The following is a 21,299-nucleotide window of genomic DNA, read 5'->3' on the forward strand; positions in this document are numbered from 1 at the left end:
GAAGTTATGTAGAAATGGGTAATTTTGGAAAAACAGGGACTAGAATGAAACTTAAGCAAATATTTCGGCTGTATATTCATCGACCATCATCAGCAAAGATTAATGACTGAATGAAAAACATGAAATCTTGAAATTAAAAAGAACCATCCAAGAAACTACAAAATACTACAACGAACCATATCACCCACTTAGGTTTTATTCTTAGGTTTCAGCAAAAAGTTCCATCCTGATGGACTTGTGATACAGTTAACATAGTTAATACCAAATGTATCTCTTATTATAAATAACTATAAATACTATCTACGCGCATAATCTAGAAAATGGGGGAAGGGGGAGGCGTAATTCCTCCATATTCATGATCCAAAGAACCTTTCTGAAATGATTTTAAATGATTTAAAAAAAAACGTTTTAATTTGTTTACCCCCCCCCCCCCAAAAAAAAAAATAATTATAATAATGTATTTTTTTCTAGCCAATATCTAATAATTTAATTGTCTAAAGTTATAAAGTGATTTTTTTTTATCAAGACTGTCCAATAAACTTTTGATGTATCTCCTGCTTGACTCCACTTTTATGACTCCCGTAGTGGGGGTCTACTGTTCGACCATCTGAGCTGGCCGGGATGGATATTTAACAATACACCTTTGGTGCACTAATCAATAGGCTACAAATAAACGGGTTTTCCTACCGACTCTACCAATTATATGTAGTAGAGTATTATTATCATAATTGACTTGGAAAATAGGATATGATGCTTATAACGGTTCTAGATATTTACCCCCCCCCTGCGGAAAATACCCTCCCCCCTCCCCGTGGAAAATAAGGCTTTCCGAAAATTTTATTTGAGCTTTGTTTTTTTTCTATTTTCCGTACATATAAAACACAAATACATATTTTCCAAAAAACAAAATACATATTATGCATTCAGACCTGCTATGCTTTACCCCCCCCCCCTCCTTAATGTGCAAATATTTAACACAAATTTGTTTCTAAAGTAACGAAGAAACCGGTTTGTTCTCGAGTTTTACGCATCGTAAACTTGAGTGAGTGGCGTTTTTTCAACTGAAAGTAAGGAGCAACATCAAAACTTGAACAGAAATTATTACGTATATGAAAGGGGTTGCGTCCTCCTCAAGACTTTGCTCTTTACGCCAAAGGTTTTTTATTTAGAATTTTAAAGCAAAGCTAATTATCAGAGGCAACACTATAGCATTGCCTATAGAAAAGGCCATACGGCTCCAATGTTTTATTATTATTATTATTTTTTTCCAGAGGCACTTCACGTGGAAGGGGTCGTCGCATAAACTTCGGATGGGGCTCATTCGATTGGAAATCGAGAGTTCTAGTGCCCTTTTTAAGAGTCAAAAGATATAGGAGGGTAACCACCCTCCCCCTCCACGCCCTTTTTTCTCAAATGCATCCGATAAAAATTTCAAGATAGCCATTTTGTTAAAAACAGTTCAAAGATCATATAAGAAAATTCCGGTGTCAACACAACCCCCCAGGGGCCGGGGATAGACGTTGTAAATTATGCCCTGGGGGCATATATGGTTCTTATGGAAGGGATGCTCGTATAAACTTCAGAGAGGGCTCATTTGATTGGAAATTGAAAGTTTTAGTACACTTTTTAAGAGTCAAAAGATATCAGAGGGTAACCACTCCCCACGCCCTTTTTTCTCAAATGCATCCGATAAAAATTTGAGATAGCCATTTCGTTAAAAATAGTTCACAGATCATATAACAAAACTCCGGTGTCGACACAAATCCCAGGGCCCAAGTGCAGGCGTTGTAAGTTATGCCGTGGGGCATATATGGTTCTTATGGAAGGGATGCTCGTAAAAACTTCAGAGAGGGCCCATTTGATTGGAAATTGAAAGTTCTAGTTCAGTTTTTGAGAGTCAAAAGAGATTGGAGGGCAAATATCCCCCCACGACTCATTTCCCCTAAATGCATCCGATAAAATTTTGAGATAGCCATTTTGTTAAAAATAGTTGAAAATTCAGACATTGAAAGTTTGAGTTCATTTTTTAAGAGTTAAAACAGATCCAAGGGCAACTAGCCCCCCCCCCACGCCTTTTTCCCCAAAACTATCCGATGAAAATTTTGAGATAGCCATTTTGTTAAAAATAGTTCAAAGGTTGGATAAGAAAAACTCAGGTGTCGATACAACCCCCTAGGGCTCAGGGGCAGGCATTCTAAGTCATACCCTGGGGGCATATATGGTTCTTATGAAAGGGGCGCTCGTATAAACTTCATAGAGGGATCATTTGATTGGAAATTGAAAGTTCTAGTTCACTTTTTAAGAGTCAAGTGATCAAAGAGCAACTAGCCTCCTCCCATGCCCGTATCCCCCCCCAAGCGCATCCTCTACAAATTTTGAGATAGCCATTTTTTCTAAAAATAGTTCAAACATTAGATAACAAAAACTCCATTGCAGACACAACCCCCCGGGGCCTGGGGGTAGACGTTGTACGTGTTGTCTTGGGGGCGTTTATGGTTCTTATGAAAGGGATGCTTGTATAAACGTCAGAGAGGGCCCATTTGATTGGAAATTGAAAGTTCTAGTTCACTTTTTAAGAGTAAAAACTGATCCGGGGGCAAATACCTCCCCCCCCCCCAACGGACACCCTTTTTTCCCCAAACCCATCCGATAAAAGTTTTGAGATAGCCATTTAAAAAAAAAAAAAACTTCAAAGGTCAGATAAGAAAAACACATGTATCGACGCGACCCCCCAGGGCCCGGGGGCAGGCGTTGTAAGTAATGCGCTGGGGGCATATATAGTTCTTATGGAAGGGATACTCGTATAAACTTCGGAGAGGGCTCATTTGATTTGAAATTGAAGTTTCTAGTTCACTTTTTAAGAGTCAAAAGAGATTGGAGGGCAACTAACCCCTCCACGCCCTGTTTTCATCAAACCCACCCGATAAGAACTTAGAGAGAGCCATTTTTTTCAAATGGTTCAAAGATCATATAACGAAACTCCGGGGTCGACACAATCCTTCAGGGTCTGGGGTAGGCGTTGTAAGTTATACCCGGGGGCATATATAGTTGTTATGGAAGGGATGATCGTATAAACTTCAGAGAGGGCTCATTTGATACGAAATTGAAAGTTCTAGTTCACTTTTTAAGAGTCAAAAGAGATCAAAGGGCAACCCCCACGCCCTTTTCCCCCAAACCCATCCGATACAAATTTTGAGATAGCTATTTTTTTTAAATAGTTCAAAGGTCAGATAACAAAACTTCATGGTGTCGACACAAACCCCAAAGGCATGGGGGGCAGGCGTTGTAAGTTATGTCCTGGGAGCGTATATGGTTCTTATGAAAGGAATTCTCATATAAACTTCAGTGAAGGCTAACTTGATCTGAATTTAAAATTGCTTGCTCTCTTTTTAAGAGTCAGAAGATATCGGGGGCAAATAATCCCTCCACCCTCAACGCCTTTTTTCCCCAAACCCATCCGATAAAAATTTTGAGGTGAAAATTTTGTTAAAAATAGTTCAAACATCAGATATTAAAGTTCCGGGGTCTACACAACCACCCAGGGTCCGGGGACAGGCGTTGTAAGTTATGCCCTGGGGGTATATATGGATCTCATTGAAGGTATCGTATAAACTTCACAGACGGCTCATTTGATTGAAAGTGGAAAGTTCTAGTTAACTTTTAAAGAGTCAAAAGAGATCGAAGGGCAATTAGCCCCTGCCCCTACGCCCTTTTTCCTCAAACCCATCCGATAAAAATTTTGAGATAGCCATTTTGTTAAAAATAGTTCAAACCTCACATAATAAAAACTCCGAGGTTGACAAAAACCAATTTTTTTACTTTGATATTGTTATTTTGATACTACTTTTGATACTTTGATGAGCATTTGATGTTGAAAAAAAGTTTTATTTTGAAATAAGGAATTTTTAAAAATTTGAAACTTTTTGCAATCAAAAACGAACAAAAATTAATTAAAAAAAAAAAAATTCCGAAAAAGAAGTTTTTCAAAGAAAAGTAAAGGCAATTTTAAGCTTAAGATCAGCAGATACAAATACCTGTTAAAATTCAAACTCAAAACGAACAGAAATTAAATAAGCCATCATAGTAAAAAAACGTAGTAGTAAAACGTAGTAAAAAAACAAGTAATAATATAAATGTATAAGTAAATCTCAAAGCGAGTAATGCTTAAATTGAATATGCAAATCAAGCTTAAAATGAAAAAAAATTGTTGCTATTGAAGCATAAATGAAACTTAAAACGAACAGAAATATAAATGAATAATATAATAACTAATATAAATGAATAAATAAGCATTAAAACGAGTGAAACTTAAATTGAATATGCAAATCAAACTTGAAACGAACAAAAATCACTACACATAAAAGTTTGGGAATCGCCTCCTTCTCTCACTGTAGAAGTCTAAAACCTACTGCGTCATTGGCGCTTTATTGAAAACTATATGAGTTTTAAACAGTCTTGGAAAGTATAAACAAAATCAAATTGAATATTTCATATATAATTATATTAATTGTTGAAAGATCTATCAGTTTAAGATCTTATTTCACCGTGATTTTATTTTCATTTTCAATGCTGTAAGAACTGGAAAAGTAAATATGTGTAATATAATTCGTTTTCAGTGAAGCTCCAATGACGCAGTAGTCTTTAGGTTTTTACAGTCGAGGAAGGGGGCAGTATCCAAACTCTTGTTTGTAGTGAAACTATATTCGTCTTGAACAATTTTAAAAACAACTAATAGATTAAACTGAATATTTGATACATAATAATATTAATTGCCGAAAGATTATCAGCTCAAAACTTTATTGCAATTTTAATGTTTATTTTGAATATTAAGTACAAAGGAAAATATTTGTAATACACTTCGTATTCAGTAAATCACCAATGACGTTATAGGTTTTAGGCTTTTACAATGAGAGAAGGAGGCGATGCCCAAACTCTTGTTTGCAGTGATTCGTGTTCGTTTCAAGCTTGATTTGCATATTCAATTTAATTTTCATATTCATTTACATTAGGATCTATTATATGTTTGTTTGCATTGATTGTTTATTTAATTTCTGTTCGTTTTGGATTTCATTTATGCTTCAATAGCAATATTTTTTTTTTCATTTTAAGCTTGATTTGCATATTCAACTCAAGCATTACAAGTTTTGATGTTGCTCCTTACTTTCCGTTGAAAAAAGTTGTTTTTTATTATTTAATTTTTGATCGTTTTTAATAATGCTGGAAAATCCGGCTCTCTCTCCAGGAAAAATTCCGGTACTTGTGTATTATACGCCACTCATTCAAGTTTATGATGTGTAAAACTCGAGAACAAACCAGCTTATTTGTTAGTTTCTTCATTACTTTAGAAACAAATTTGGGCTATATAGTTTCACATTAGGGAGGGGGATAAAGTATAGCGGGTCTACATGCAAATGGTACAATTATTCTGCACATCATTAGGTAAGAATTGTTTTCTGTCTTCAAACTGTCCCAATACTTCACCCACCCCCCTTATGTGCATATATATATAGCCCAAATTATATATTTACAATCTACTCTGTCACTTGCCTTTGTCTTGCGTCACGCTAAGCTGAAAGAAACTAAGGAAGAAACCGGTTTTTTCTCGAGTTTTACACAGCATAAACTTGAGTGAGTGGCGTAGGCTACAATACACAAGTACCAAAATGCCTTCCCCCTACGGAAAATTAAAAAACAAAGCTAAAATAAAAGCCTCAAACTTGGAAAGCCTTATTTTCCACGGGGGGTATTTTCTGCGTAGGGGTATTTTCCGCGGGGGGGGGGTAAACCCCGGTCACCACTTATAACACTAAAAGCCGTCATTAACAATAATATAAAATTACAAAGTGAAAACTCACCCCTTATTCCAAACTAATAAACAAATAAGTTAAATAATATGTTCCCTATGTGCCCTAGGTTACCTGTACCCACCAACCTTCTCAGCTTCTTAATCTCTATAAAACTTAGATCTCTAATAGAAAATTCTTACAAATTCTCCTTTATAGACCCCACAAAAATTTCCTCCCGCAATCCATTTAATTCCTTACAAAAACCCAAGTAGTGAATTAAGTCATTCTTCCAGCTCAAAAGATGGGTGCGTTATACAGAAAAAAAAATTCAGAAGATTTTAAAACTGAAAAAGTATTTCGAATTTTTAATTCTTAATAAGTACCAAGGACAGTGAAAATAATATTTTGATTGTTTAAACTGTTTAAGGGAACTTACATTAACAATGTACTTCTTAAAAAATTAGGAAAAATAGGCAAATAAATCTTTATTGAAAAAGACCTCCATATGCTGTTATGCAGTATCTGGTAAAAGCAGGTGCCAAATTTAAAAAGAGAATCATAGTTGAGAAATCAGCAGAACTATAATAAAAACAAATAATACGAAACGCCTAAAGAAGGTGTAGTTTTCCTTTGAAGGTGAGTTGTCCTTGAGAATCAGTAGATTATTACTGTTTGAATGTTTACGAACGAAAAGATTGGTCAAATTTACCTAAATTGCTTTTGTTTATTTATTTTTCTCGTTGAACCTGGCAACACTGGCGAAAATGTGGTACCGCCCTGAAAAGTTAAGAATTTTGAAACCACCAAAAGAAAAAGTTGAGAAAATCATGTTTTAAGGTATGAGTAGACTTAGAGGGGTCCAGGGATCAAAACAATCTTTGCTTTGATGACCTTCGCCCTTTCGACAACAGTTGCTTGTAAAAGAAAAGTTTGTGTTGGGCCTTCAACATAAGATACGGGTGAATTTGATACCAGCAGCTCCAGACTCCAGCTACACCCTCACTACAAAAGGAGGTGTCACGCACCTTGGCCAAACGCAGACTTATTACTTTGAGAACTTAATGTCCAGGGATCTTTGTTTCGATGATCTTGGTACTTTAAATAACAGTTATTCGCGAAAGGAAAGTTTGAGTCTGGCCTTCACGATAAAATACATTCAGCACCAGCAGCTTCAATTCCAACTATTTCCAGCTATGTCGCACAACTTTGACAAAAACTTGGACTTATTACCTTGAGAACTAAATAAAATACAAATCCACAAATTAAACAATTAATCCGCGGGTAGCCGATAAAATCTTCATTAGGGTAAGTCAATTTATCAAAATTATGATATTCTGTCTTTTGAATTACCACATTTGACTTTTGACAGAACAAGCAAAAACTCACATCTCTATGTTCTTCTTCGACATAATAATCTAGAACTGCATGAGACTTGAGACTGATCGTTGTTATCGTAGGAAAAAACAGTGGACCATCAAGATGGGGCTAAAAAATAAAAGAGTATACCAACGCACTATTTTTTTATGATGAATAGTTAATGTCATGTTTGTGAATGAACATAAAGTAAATCTCTAGTGTAAGTTTTCTATAAGAAAAAAAAGAAGCGTTATTCGCCCCGGAACTGGGTCGTACTGTACACTGTTTGATAAGGGTACCTTTATCATATTTTCAAAAAGTTCTTGACTTAGTTAAGCGTTGTCAAAAATACATTCGAACTAGTAAATTAATTGCCCGTTTTTCAGAGTAATATATATATATATATATATATATATATATATATATATATATATATATATATATATATATATATATATATATATATATATATATATATACTCTCTATATATATCTATTTATTTACTCGAAAACGGCTTCATATTTTTTCGGGAAAATTGACATCTTGGGATATTCTCGCATAAAAAAAACAAACTATCTAGATAGGTCAGAACTCCAAGAAAATTCGTTACACACGTACTTATAAGAAGAGCGGCGGCGCGTCACAAAGGAAAATGAAGAGCAAAGACACGCGGTTAGAAGACATGCAACACCGAAGATGTGAGCAAGTCAAAAATGAAAATGAAGAGCAAAGATACACGCGGTTAGAAGATGTGTGCCCCTGAACATGTGAGCGAGTCAATCAAAATCAACCTGGACAGCGAGAATCAAAATTTGTCAAAACTGAAAATGATAGCGATGATGATAGGGTTTAGGATTTTGACATGGATAAGGTCATCAGTGCCTACCATACCTTTAAAAATCAAAAATATGGACTAGATAAAACGTTGGAAGAAAAAGAAGTTTTTTGTCCAACCACCTGAACAATTAAACGAAATAAAGGTTCAGCATCGACAATGTGTATTTTATAATCACAAAAGACAAGTCGAGGCAAAAGTTAAAGCTTCAATAAAAAAAAATATAATTTTACAGAGCCACTACTTCTAATCTAATGTCCATTTGGACGTTATGACATCAAGAAAAGGCTCACATTTTCTGTGTTTTGAAGACAAGCAACAGTAAGAATCTATATATAAAAGCCTGCCGAGTGCCGGGGCCGGGCGTACAGCGAGAATCAAGACCTGTCAAAATTGAAAATGATGGCGATGATGATTGGGCTTAGGATTTTGATATGGATAAGGTCATCAATGCCTACCATACCTTTGAAAGTCATAAATATGGACTAGATAAATCGTTGGAAGAAAAAGAAGTTTCTGTCCCACCACTTGAACAATTAAAAGAAACAAAGGTTCGGCATCGACAATGTGTATTTTATAATAACAAAAGACAAGTCGAGGCAAAAGTTAAAGGTTCATTAAAAAAAAATATAATTTTACAAAGGCACCACTTCTAATCTAAGGTCCATTTGGACGTCATGACATCAAGAAAAGGCTCAAATTGCCTGTGCCGGGGCCGGGCGGACAGCGAGAATCAAGACCTGTCAAAATTGAAAATGATGGCGATGATGATTGGGTTTAGGATTTTTACATGGATAAGGTCATCAATGCCTACCATACCTTTGAAAATCAAAAATATGGACTGGATAAATAGCTGGAAGAAAAAGAAGTTTTTATCCCACCACTTGAACCATTAAAAGAAACAAAGGTTTGGCAATATGTCTTTCATAATCACAAAATACAAGCCAAGGCAAAAGAAGACGTTTTTGTCCTACCTCCTGAAGAATAAAAAAACACAAAGGTTGTCGTCAATGCCTTCCATACCTTTGAAAATCAAAAACCTGGACTAGATAAATCGTTGGAAGAAAAAGAAGTTTTTGCCCCACAACCTGAACAATTGAAAGAAACAAAGGTTCGGCGATATTTATTTCATAATGACAAAATACAAGCCGAGGCAGAAGTTATAGGTCCTATAAAAAAATGCAATTTTAAAAAAGCACTACTTCTAATTTAAGGTCCATTTGAATGTCATGACATCCATAAAAGGCTCAGATTGTCAGCATTTAGAAGATAAGTGACAGTGAGAATATATATATATATATATATATATATATATATATATATATATATATATATATATATATATATATATATATTATATATGGACCGTGCCGAGTGCCGGGGCCGGCGGCGAAGCCGCTGTGCTCCCGGTGCGCGCGCGTGCGCGCGTACGTACGTACGTGCATGCATGCACGTGCATGTGTGTGTGTGTGTGTGCATACGTGCATATATATATATATATATATATATATATATATATATATATATATATATATATATATATATATATATATATGTATATGTGTGTGTGTGTGTGTGTGTTACCGTACATATTCGAAATCTGGTTAATGTCGACATTCACCAGTGAATGTCCGAAATTCCTTTTTCTCTGCTTGGATTCAATTAGCTTTGCGAGTCAGCTTTTTCAGTCTTATGCAAGCTATGATGGTAAAAGTTAGGTTAGGTTAGATTATGTTACTTCAGGTTAGGTTTGGTTGAGTTGTGTTCTAAAGATCAGTAATGGGTAAATAACCTAAGCTAACCGAACCAATCAAACCTAATCTAACATAGCCTAACCTTCGTGAAACTCTTTAGAGAGCACGTGACGTTCTATAAAAGACCAAACCAGTTCATCTGGATATTGTGGAGGTGTCAATACAATTCGACCAAGCAAGCAGCAACCTCCAAATGAATAACATTTGTTGGCTACGCGTTCCTCGGGAAAAGGGAGGACAACACATTGAATACATTCAACCCTGAAGGGTCCCAATAACTTTTAATTAACACTTGTGTAGTTTATTTCGTCTTTATAGGTTTGTACTGGGTTTTGTGCCACAGTTTGTTGGCTTTGAAGATTGCAATGGTGTTGTTGGTCTAACTTAATATTTCTTTCAATTCACTTTCGTTTTTGATTCGTTCTGATTCTCGCTGTTTTTTGCCTGCTAAGAGTACAATTCTTTGTTCTTTACTTTAATTTTTACATGTTGTAATTCTCGCTGTCCCTAGTAATTTTCGCTGCATTTTATCTGGTCTAACCTCGTTTTCTTTTTCCTAGCTGTTGCATATCTTCTAACCCCTGGTTGCTTTGTTCTTCATTTTATTTTTGATCCGTTCTGGTCCTCACTGTCGCATGTCTTAGAATCGTATATTTTCTTGTTCTTACTTCCGTTTTGACTCGTTGCAATTGTCAGTGTCTGCAATTATTGTTTTAGCAACTCTTCTGACCACATATTTTTTTGTTCTTCATTTTCGTTTATCATTACTTCAGACATTTTTTCAATACCCTTTACCTTAGTAGTGATAGCCTAATAGATATCACCCTAGATCTAAAAATCGCCTATGATGATAATAGATTCTTAGACCACACTGGCTATACATGACAAACGAAACTCAGAGAGGAGAGAAAATAACAAAATGAAAAATAAAATCAAAAAGGGTGAAAAAACGAGGATTTTGTCAGCCAGCGAACCATGAAGATGACAAAATATAAGCAAATATTTCGACAAGGACCTCCGCCAAGTCGTCCTCAGTGCAAAACAAAAAAAAAAAAAAGAAGAAAAAAAAAAAAAAAAAAAAGAAAATCTAACCTTTCGAAGTTTACTGTACAAAGACAGAACAGACACTCAAAGTCTGTTCTGTCAGTGTCTGTTCTGTCTTTGTACAGTAAACTACGAAAGGTTAGATTTTCGTTTTTTTTTTTTTTTCTCCTTCTTTTTTTTTTCTTTTTTTGTTTAGCACTGAGGACGACTTGGCGGAGGTCCTTGTCGAAATATTTTCTTATATTTTGTCATCTTCATGGTTCGCTGGCTGACAAAATCCTAGTTTTTTCACCCTTTTTGATTTTATTTTTCATTTTGTTACTTTCTCTCTTCTCTGAGTTTCGTTTGCCTATGATGATAACGGGAACTCCAAATATGGAGGACTAAAAATAACCAAGAGGTCCTAGCAACCTAGAGGCTCATAGCAACCACAACTAATATAAGGAAGGATTTTCTGTGAAGTTCATATTTGTAAGAGAATAGAATTCAGAGAGAACAGTTTGTTTATACTCTTTTTTATTTGCCAAGATATATATTTGCAATAATGAGTGGTATGTTTACATTATTAGAAGTTTATAGTGGAGCTGGTAGCAACAGCAATGATACGAAGAAAAGAGTACCAAACATTGCAGTAGAATTTACAAGCGGATCTCGACTATGAATGAATGAATGAATGATTTTTATTACCCATCTCTAGCAATACAAAAAAGTAAAAATGGAGTAGAGAAAAAAATGAAAAGAAAACAACAAAACACATCCAACAAACGAACAACTTAAATTAATACTTAAATAACTAAAAAAAAAAAAAAAAAAAAACCAATGGTGAAACTATTTACATAAAAAGAAAACCATTACACATTGCTCACTACAGCTTCATACGTACTATGCGTTAGGTCTAAAGATTTCAGGAACTTTTCCCTCCTGGTTGCGATCACGACGAAGGGGTCATCGAGTACGTAACGTGCTGAAATCTGGCGGTTTCTTCGCCAGGGGGAAGGCTAAGCAGATATTCTGCAAACTTATAGAAGACAGTACGGATTGTTTTTTTATCATCAAAAGTAAACAAAGACCAGAAAGGTGACAAAGCTAAGATATGAGGGGTGGCAAAGGAATTGAAGATCCGTACTAGAATGCGGCGGTTATAGGCGGTTATAGAATAGGCGTTTGCATGACAAAATCACCCCATACGCTTTTCGGACTTTCTGTTTGAGATCATTCATTAGACAGGACTGGGTAACATTAAGATTATACCCAAAGGATAAACCAAGGTAAGTCATTGTTGCTGCTGCAGTAACATCATTATTACTAAATCAAAACATTAGAGATACCGACTCTTCTTTACAACAGTCAAAAGCAACAACTTCAGTTTTGCTTGAGTTAAGTTCAAGGCCTAGATTAGCACATTCGTCAGAAAAAAATTTTAAACTATTCTCTACACCACTGAAGGATTTACTCAGATTTAAAATGTCGTCGGCATAATTAACAAGATACAAATCAATTCCATGAAAAAAGAACGTTTTCACCGTCTTCTGAGCCTCGATGATACTGTCATTATAAAGAGGCGGTGATGATAAAGCCCCATGGTGAATGCCTTTTCGTACTGGTAGGAGGAAGTCGAATACTGTCGGGCTCTGGTTTTTTAGTACGCTTACTCTAACCTTCAACTTAATATAAATGTTCCAATAAGCAGCAATTATAGATATGTCAAGAACTCTTTTAAATGCAGAGATAAGCTGTTGAGCATGGATACCCGAATAAAACGCTCTGTAAACGTCGTCGTTCGCGAGTACGATGGTTTCTCTTTTAGCATCTGCATCCAACAAAACATTAGACAATAGGCTATGCACGTGCTCGCGGCTAATATTTCCTTTGAAACCGCACTTCGAATTTGGCGTACTACAAACATACTTCATCTCCTAATAATTAATAACTTCATCAATTTAAAAAACACGGAAGCAATGGTTGTCGGGCGATAAAAACAACATTCAGATGGGTCTTTACCTTTCTTGATGACAGGGGTGATTACACAGGTACAAAAATTATCTGGCACTAGACCGCAACTAAAAATCATTTGGAACATAAGTGCTAGATGTACTGTTAACAGTTCACTACCGAGAATCAGATGCATACCACAGATATTATCTACTCCTTTAGAGTACTTTTTTTAGTTTAGGGATAGCCGAACGAACATCCGACACACTGACTGCGGGGCCAGGATCTGGTTCCAAAGATTCTAAACAGAAATCAAGGTCTCTCTCGAACTTGCACTCCAATTCAGGGTCAGGTGAAGCAAATTCACTCGTGAAATAACTATTCCATTAATTTTGATTAGGGGCGGATTTGTTACTGTGCGCTTCTTCAGGTGGATTTTTCTTCATGAATTTCCAAATTTTATTTGGATCGACTCTTAGCGACGCACTGATTTCGTCAATCACACAAGAGCGGTCCACGGCGAGACATTTGGAAAACTACCGCTTCATACAAAATCGAGTACTGTTTACAACGCCTTGTTTAGGACTGCCCGAATCAATCCACACACTATACCACATTTTAGCTTGTTGACACGCATTAACCAAAGCTGGGTTTTCCGACCATCCTGGAACTTCTGACCCAATTCTCACTTTGCGAATAGGACCCGCGGTTTTTCTGCACAGCACAAGGCGTGAATTATTTCACTACAGAAGATATTTAGAAGTATTTGTTTCTCATCACATGCAATCGGCGAGCTTTGGAGTAGTATCTGGAAAGGGACTTCAATCTTTTCCAGGATTCCGTAACATACAGACCTGAACGTGGCTAAATTAGCTTTTTGCCATTCAGTCTTCTGGAACCATTTTTTCTGCTTTGGAGCATCATTTGGGGCATTATTTAGGAGGTCATTGATAATGAAGGTATTAGCCACTGGAAGGTGATCAGAAATATAGAAGCCGATATCAACATAACAGTCACCGTGAGTTCTCAAGTCAAGAGAGCAAAGCAGAAAGTCGAGCGAGGAAGTGGAACTGGAATTATGCACATACGTGAAGTCTACTCTGTTTCTCAATACTCGCGGACTTGGGCAGGCATCGAGCAGGATTTCACCTCTCGGATCATTAGCATCACAGAGGTTAGAGTTTATATCTCCGGCAATAATACATGAAAGTTTTTCTGCCGTGCATAATGTAGCAACAGCGTTTACTTTCCCACAAGCAATATTAAACTTATTGTCAGATTGGATATTCCTGTAGTTTGTTGGCTTATAGACTGAGAGCACAACAGTATTTTTAATTTTCACAGCAATATAAAAGTCCGCTTCTTTAAACGTCTAGACACAGACAATAATAGCAACACCGCCAGAGGGATGCCCTTTTCCCAACCTCCTAGAAAGAATGCCAAACACATTTACGTTTTCGTTTAGTTGTAAGAGCTGGAGTCCCTCAGCCGACAGGAAATGTTCTTGCTCGCACACAATGTCAAATTTGTTAGCAAGATTTTCGAAAAGGGGTAATTTAGATAGTACTTCGCCATTTATGTTCCACGTCACTATTCTCAGAGTGCTGGAGCTAGTCATCGCTTAGATAGGGCCTTTTTGACTTCTGGACAACTGAAACGGTAGCAGGGGTGCTTATCGGAGCCACAGAGGACGCACTTCATCTGGTTGTGGCACGGGGTATCTTTAGAATTAGTGTGGCCTCCTCCGCAGTTTGAGCATCTTGCTTTATTAGATCAGTCCTTTGCAATATGCATATAGGCCTGACACTTATTAGCAACGCCTCGGGAGAAAATGAAAGTTCTCGACTGGAATTCGTTCGTAGCCTATAATAAGCGGAGATTTCATTGCGGAGGCTAGATGCTGTTTGGTCCAAAATTTCAGTCCGAACGATTTCGTTTTACCGACCTGAGAGGCTTCGGCACAATTATTCACATGACCGAGAAGATCCTCCTCACTAACGCTGGTAGATACGCGCCTGATTATGCCAAATAACACAGAAACGGGCACTTTTCTTTAATAATTGAGTTGGACTTAGTAATAGCCTGTGCAACTGATTTTGCAGCCTCTTGATGACTTAGAACAACTTTCCAGACGGTTTTGCGAGATTTCAGTTCCACAATATTTCCACAGTTGCTTCCAAATACTTTATCGAGATAATCCTTTCGTGAAACGGGATCGTCCAGTCCTTTGAGGGGATTCTTTAGCACGACTGCATAAGTCGACACTGTCGCAGTTTGCAGTAAAACAGAGGAGGCTGCCGGTTGGGACTGACTCGCGGATCTCACAAAACTGTCAAACTTAGCACTAAGCTCATTCACTTTCCTGGTCAGTGTCGCTGAGAATTCACCGGAAATCATAGGAACCTCGCCAGGCTCATAGATAACAAAACACGGCAAATTGACTTTGTTGTCATCGCAGTATTTCAGTGCTTTTAGGATATCGAATATCTGGTCAGTGGGTTTGTCGCGATTAGTTGGCCTAGTTGACTGGACTGCCTCAGACCACAGTAATTTCTTTGCATTCCGTATATCATCCAACTCGAAGAACTCTGCAGCCATGCTCATTATATCCGCACTCTGATTTCCTGCTTTATACACCCTTACTACGAAATTGAACACAGCATTCCATTTTAATCTCTCTTTTACACTAGTATCATCCGGTGACATATTTTGTAGATAACGTAATCACACAAAATCCAATATTAGTCCTTTGGTAGAGTCGACAAAGTGAATAGCAGAAATTTACTTACAAGAGAAGTAACGGAACTGTTGGAGGCTGTTTACCTTGTCCCCACAATTTAAGGGGTAAGTCCAGCGGGTACCACAGTTCTTGCAGACAACTCTCTCACCCCTCTTCTGCTTACTTCTCTCCTATCACTTTTATCGCAGCGTAGTTGCCTATTCTGTTCCGAAAACTATTTTTGAATTTTGGCTTATTTCGCATCGTATGTCCAATTTATATTCGTACTGCTTAGCTTGATGGCTTTTCTCCGATATTATCACTCTTGACCTTGACCTATATCATATAGGTCACTGCTATGAAAATATCAATAAGAAAATCCACAGTCCCAAGGGAATTCTCACTCAAGTTGCAACACTTATTCAAATTATAATCCTTTGTTCACTCAATTAATGACTTTCAAAATATTGGCTGAAGGTCAAGAAGCGACTATAATTCTTTACCAATTATTAGCAATCGGTTAAATCCAAAAAGAGGTCTTAACACCATGAACTCTGAATCTAGACTATGTCTTGAATGGGATGAAATGTATGCAAGATATGTGAAATATTTGAATAAATTCAAATTGAATGATTGATTATGCTTCGCAGTAAACGCTGACAGAGGACATATACATAGACATGAACTGCTTTAAATGCGAAAATGAAAAATTTTGAGGAAAATATATTATATCAGTAATTTGATGCGTAATATAAATTATTGTTGTTGTAATTATACACACACAATAAAAATGTTTCGAAATCGAAAATGTTCTCTTTCTTCTTGTTATATTTTCTTTAAAGTAGTTTAGCGAATATTCTTGAAGTAGAACGAATCCCGGTCAGTCTAAAGTCAGCAGTGAGAGTGTTAGGATTGAAAAAATGTATTAATTTGATAAAGAGAGAATTATGTCGAATCTTGTGATTATGGAAAAATGTTTGATTCTAGATGATGATTTTCTGGATTTATCTCTTCAAAGAAAAATATTTTCTCAGAAAACACTTGACAATGTAATTAGAAATGATTCTCCATCATAGGACTATTGTATGCAACTTTTGAGACGTGACTCAAATGCATTTACTCAATTTACTGATATATTAATTAAAACAAAGCAAAACAATGTCGTGGATTTACACTACCTTTTGAATACACTACCTTAGATTCTATCTACATGAGAGAGAGAAGATTCTCTTCAAAACAGATTTTTGTAACGTCACATAGTTACAATTCAAAGACTCAAGACGTCACAATTTAAAGACTGTAGTTCTTGTCTTGAAGAGAGTTGTGACTCTCACCCTAGAGGACCTCTATGCTCCAATTGTCACTATGAAAAATGTGATCAGTGGGAAAATACTTATCCTGGTATGATTGGGAAGAACCCTAAACGAGATTTTAGTTTATTTCTACGCCACTGGTATCGTCGTGGCTCTAAATTATTTTGGGAGGAAGAATCAGGAGTACGATTCAGCTGTTGGGGTAACAAGACAGTTTGGTTTCTACGTCATCGTTGTGAAGACGCTGAATATTATAACTATAAACCTAATGATTTTTATTTAGCTGCTACAGAATGTGATTCACCATTTGAAAACACTGTATGTGATATTGCTTCAAATTGGCAAATTTAAACACGTGAATTTTACAATATGAATGCAAAAAGTATCATTGACTATACAAAGACATACAATAAGAGTGAAGTTACATTGTACTATAGAAAATGTGACCCTGAATTTCCAGCCAATCAAGATCAATATACAGTGAATTAGTGAATTATATGAACTGTGAATTAGTTGTTCTCGACAATTGCGTATGTACGCTAGAAGAAGAAATCTAAAGTTGAGATTAAAGTCATTGTTGTTTATATGCATTATTTGTTTTATCAACAAACGAATTTACATAAAATTTAAATACATTTTATTTGTAGTGCACTAAAATCAATATTATACAGGTCTGAGAGTGTATTTTCCACCATAAAGTCATTAAGACACGGATTGTCCACGTGTTGAGAACCTGTTTGTAAGAATAACCAGGACATCTGAAAGCAAAATATAATAGCGCATGAAAACCACAGCTTTTAGTCGTTAGATTCTGAACTCTTTTCTGGTTTTGAATAATAGTTTTCCCACTGCTGGGAAAGTTGTTGATGTACGGTGTGTAGAATGCATTGAATAGGCCAAGAGGATCAAAAAGTTGTATCTTCTTTGATGTTTGAAAGATGCACAGCCAGTGACCTGTCTTTACACTCAATGGAATTCAATTAAGAATGCCAATAGTATTGCTTGCACATTTAATTTTTTCAAGGAAGTCGAATGGTATATAATAGGATCTGTATTTGGACATGTATGGATCCATATTAAATACGCTGATTATTTGACTTGTGTTCATGGTGCAAGGTCTAGTAGAACACTACCTTCGGGAGTGATTTTCCAATAGGTTTCAAATTAATTTAACAAGATTAGTGCAATGCTCTCAGGTAATAGGTCGTCAAATGTGCATTCTAAACGCACGCTCCCCATTCGTACTCTACTCATATCTTGAGTGCCAGATTATTCCAGTACTATGATATCATGTGTTTTTGCAAACATTTCTTCGGTTATACCATTTTCAAATAGTTGTGAATCTCGATCTAGGGATTGTATTGTCAACTCATACAGTGCCCTATAGGATTAATCAAAATATAGATTGTAGAGTGGGATTACATTTATTTTACACACAAGATATGAAAGCCCAACCATCTCAAATTTATATGTGCAATTTGTCCACGACCTTATTGCACTAGCACTTTTTACAAATGCCAATGCTAATTTTGATGGAATTTCACCATTAATAAAGGATGAGTCGGTGAAGGTGCGTGAGCCCGAGGCAATATGACGTTGATTGAGGATTGTAGGAGGAACAATTAGTTCAATATTATTTCCACTAGCTTTCAGTTTTTCTAATATCAAAGCAACATGAACTCATAACCTGCTGCTTTCACACATGAAGTATTGCCGAGGTGAGAGAGAGTTGGATCAGGATTGACAGGAAAATCCTTTCGTAAAATGAAATTGGATGGAGCAAGCGTAAATTTTATATTCAATTTAATATTTGGTGGTTGGTAGCCATTGGGGTATATTAAATATCTCATCATTTATTTTCCAAACTGGATGTAGGCTAATTCACTAGTTGTAGCATTTTTAAATGCATCTGTACTATCAGTATCTGTAATATATTCATATCCATTGGAGGAACCTCTTAATTCCTTGTATGAATTTGGTGTCATCAACATAATTGTATATAGCTCGTATAATTTGAGAGATCATTGCTAGTGCTCACCAGTGTTCCATTTATGTAGACACTGAATTTTCAAAATAGATAGTGTAATATACATTTTTAATAAAACACTCCTTCGGCAAAAATTCTCACTGTATTGTAAGATTTCTTGACTACTACTAGTAAACCTATAAATTTCGAAGACTTATCCATAAAGTAGAATCAAAAGAAGACTCATTACAATAAATTTGAAAATAGATATTATCGGAGAGCGGTTGTTGCGGATAGAACTGTTCATAATAATCATTTTTTAAGATCATATAGACATTTTCTGCATTGAATAGATTTAAAGATGAAGTTATTGAAGGATGGGAATTCCTGTGTGGTAGACATGCCATTGTTCAGTCTAGGAAAAGAAATCCTGTTTTTATCTAACAATTCTCTTCCTTGGGCTTCTTCTTCTTATTGTAGTTTTTTCTTCCTTTCTTTGACAAGAGTGATGTCTTTCGTTTCTGACCTGAGTAGAGACTGATGAGTGATGCACTGTTTCTCAACTTTTTTAAACCTTTTCTATTTTATTGAGATTTCAATTGCTCGCCAGGGTTCGTGCACTGGACCTAAGATTTTCCGAAACAATTTGTTAAAATCCTTGCCAGAGCCCCAATCGTATAGTGTAGAGGATGCAAAATCTGTTGCAGCCGATACAATATATATTTTTAGCCAAGGGTAGTGCAGAGAGAAACAGCTTAGCAAACCAACTGCCAAGACCATAGTCCGACATTGATGAACGACTTTTGTAATAGTCCATTCCATTGCCCAGTTGTCTTGGACCAAGAGTAGCAACATCGTAGTCAATATCAAGACAATAGAATACCATTTTTCTATTAGACATCTTGCTATTGAACGCCGACAACGGTGGCTTAAAAATGAAACGCAATGGCGCCAAAACCTTTTGATATTGCTTAAGATTCATGTAATTTAGATTTTAGTTTTAAGTGACATATATCCGAATGGGAAGTTTTTACAGGGATATAGTGAAAATACTCTATATTTTAAGGACGAATGGAATTTTGACTGGTTTTTCGTTCAAAAATTCGTAGGAGGGGAACATTGCTATTGCCAACTCTGGATGTTTCAACGAATGAAGCATAGATAAATATACAAGTGTCCGAGGAGAAAGCAGGCGGATAGTCAGCAAAAATAAAACTAGTGTTTCCGGCATCTTTGCTACCGATTATTTCGCGTTAAATAAAAAGATCTTCTCTTAGATTATTATTGAGAATAATCTTTTCACTTGCAATGAGTGAACTGATGTAGATCCTACCTTTATCCTTTGAGTAGTTGAATTAAACGGCTCTTTTTTTACGAGCAGAAATTCTTTCATTGATAGCACGACAAAAATCATTCATACAAATGAGTTCCTTGTATGGTAATATGACAAATGGATATTCAAATGAATTTATCTCCTCAATTTCATGCCGATTGCTTACGAATGGCCAATCACAAGGTTCAATTTTTATATCATACATAAGACCCTTTATCATGATATCAAATCTATTTTCGAAAATATAATCAACAGGAGCAACTTCATTTTTACCATTAAATTTCAGGGCGGGAGAGACTTTGTCCGAAAATCACTTGTTTTATTCAAATCATTGTAGAGTGCATCAGATATATTGGACATAAATGTCACATAGAAATCATTGGGAATTGTCGATGTCTTCAACTGCTACCCAAGAACTAAAATCAGAGTTGTATCCTAGCCAAAAAACAAGCAACTGTCTCTTGCCCCTGCGAGTACGACTCTTTAATATATTTTCAATTTGGTAAATTTCACTATTATTTCTAACTTTTCGTAATTCATAATCATAAAAGCCGCCGAAAATCTCATCATCTTTTGAGTCGCGTAGACAATATGTTAGGTGCTTAGCGTCTAGCATTTTTGACACTTTAAAAAGTTCGGTGGACCATAAGACATTCCCCTTTTCAAAAATATTACCGGTTCTATTAATCCGAACAATATTGCCAACATTGAATTTTTTCTTCACAATTTTTTTCACTGGAATATTGTTTAAGAGAAAGATTAAATTTATTTTCACTGTGATAAATTTCCCGAGAGCTAACACTGGATAGATATCTATGAGCTTTTTGGTTATAAATCTACATAGTTTTACCTAAATCATGAATGAAAGCAGCAGTATTTTTCAATGTACAATATCTGGAAATTAAAAGTCGAATAGTTCGTATCAATCGTTCGGCCAATGCAGCCTTTATTGGGCTATGACTATGATAGAGCATTGTATTATATTTTTAAATAATACCTTTTCCACATGTGAATTAACAAATTTGAAAACACGATCACTTTGAATTTTCCTATAGCTATCTTGTTCAACCATACTTCTTATAGCCTGAGCAACTTCAATACATTTCATTGTCCGTATTGAAATAGCATATGCATAGCTTCAAAGGGCAGTGATTACAACTAGTATATATTTGTGGCGTTTACTGTGACTTCCTTGAATATAGAGGCGAAAAGTGTATATGTATTATATGTAGTGGGATAAAGGCTTTACTTTGTCAAAAA

The 21,299-nt window shown here is 35.9% G+C and overlaps 1 protein-coding gene across 3 annotated transcripts in view; it reads right to left on the minus strand.

Moving 5' to 3' along the window:
* The window catches only part of LOC148954197 (putative RNA/DNA demethylase ALKBH6), a 57,779-nt gene that overhangs the window by 501 nt on the left and 35,979 nt on the right, over window positions 1–21,299 (minus strand). For 2 of the 3 annotated variants that reach the window (XM_089086973.1, XM_089086971.1), the window contains one exon: window positions 7,173–7,271. The exons of the other annotated variant lie outside the window; for it this stretch is intronic. In XM_089086973.1, the coding sequence (XP_088943099.1) occupies window positions 7,173–7,271 (99 nt within the window). The remainder of the gene's footprint in view (window positions 1–7,172; window positions 7,272–21,299) is intronic. 3 annotated transcript variants of the gene reach the window in all.

The sequence above is a fragment of the Artemia sp. Qi Xiang Cuo genome, chromosome 3 (genome assembly GCF_049724085.1).
Source record: "Artemia sp. Qi Xiang Cuo chromosome 3, ASM4972408v1, whole genome shotgun sequence".
Taxonomy (NCBI): domain Eukaryota; kingdom Metazoa; phylum Arthropoda; class Branchiopoda; order Anostraca; family Artemiidae; genus Artemia; species Artemia sp. Qi Xiang Cuo.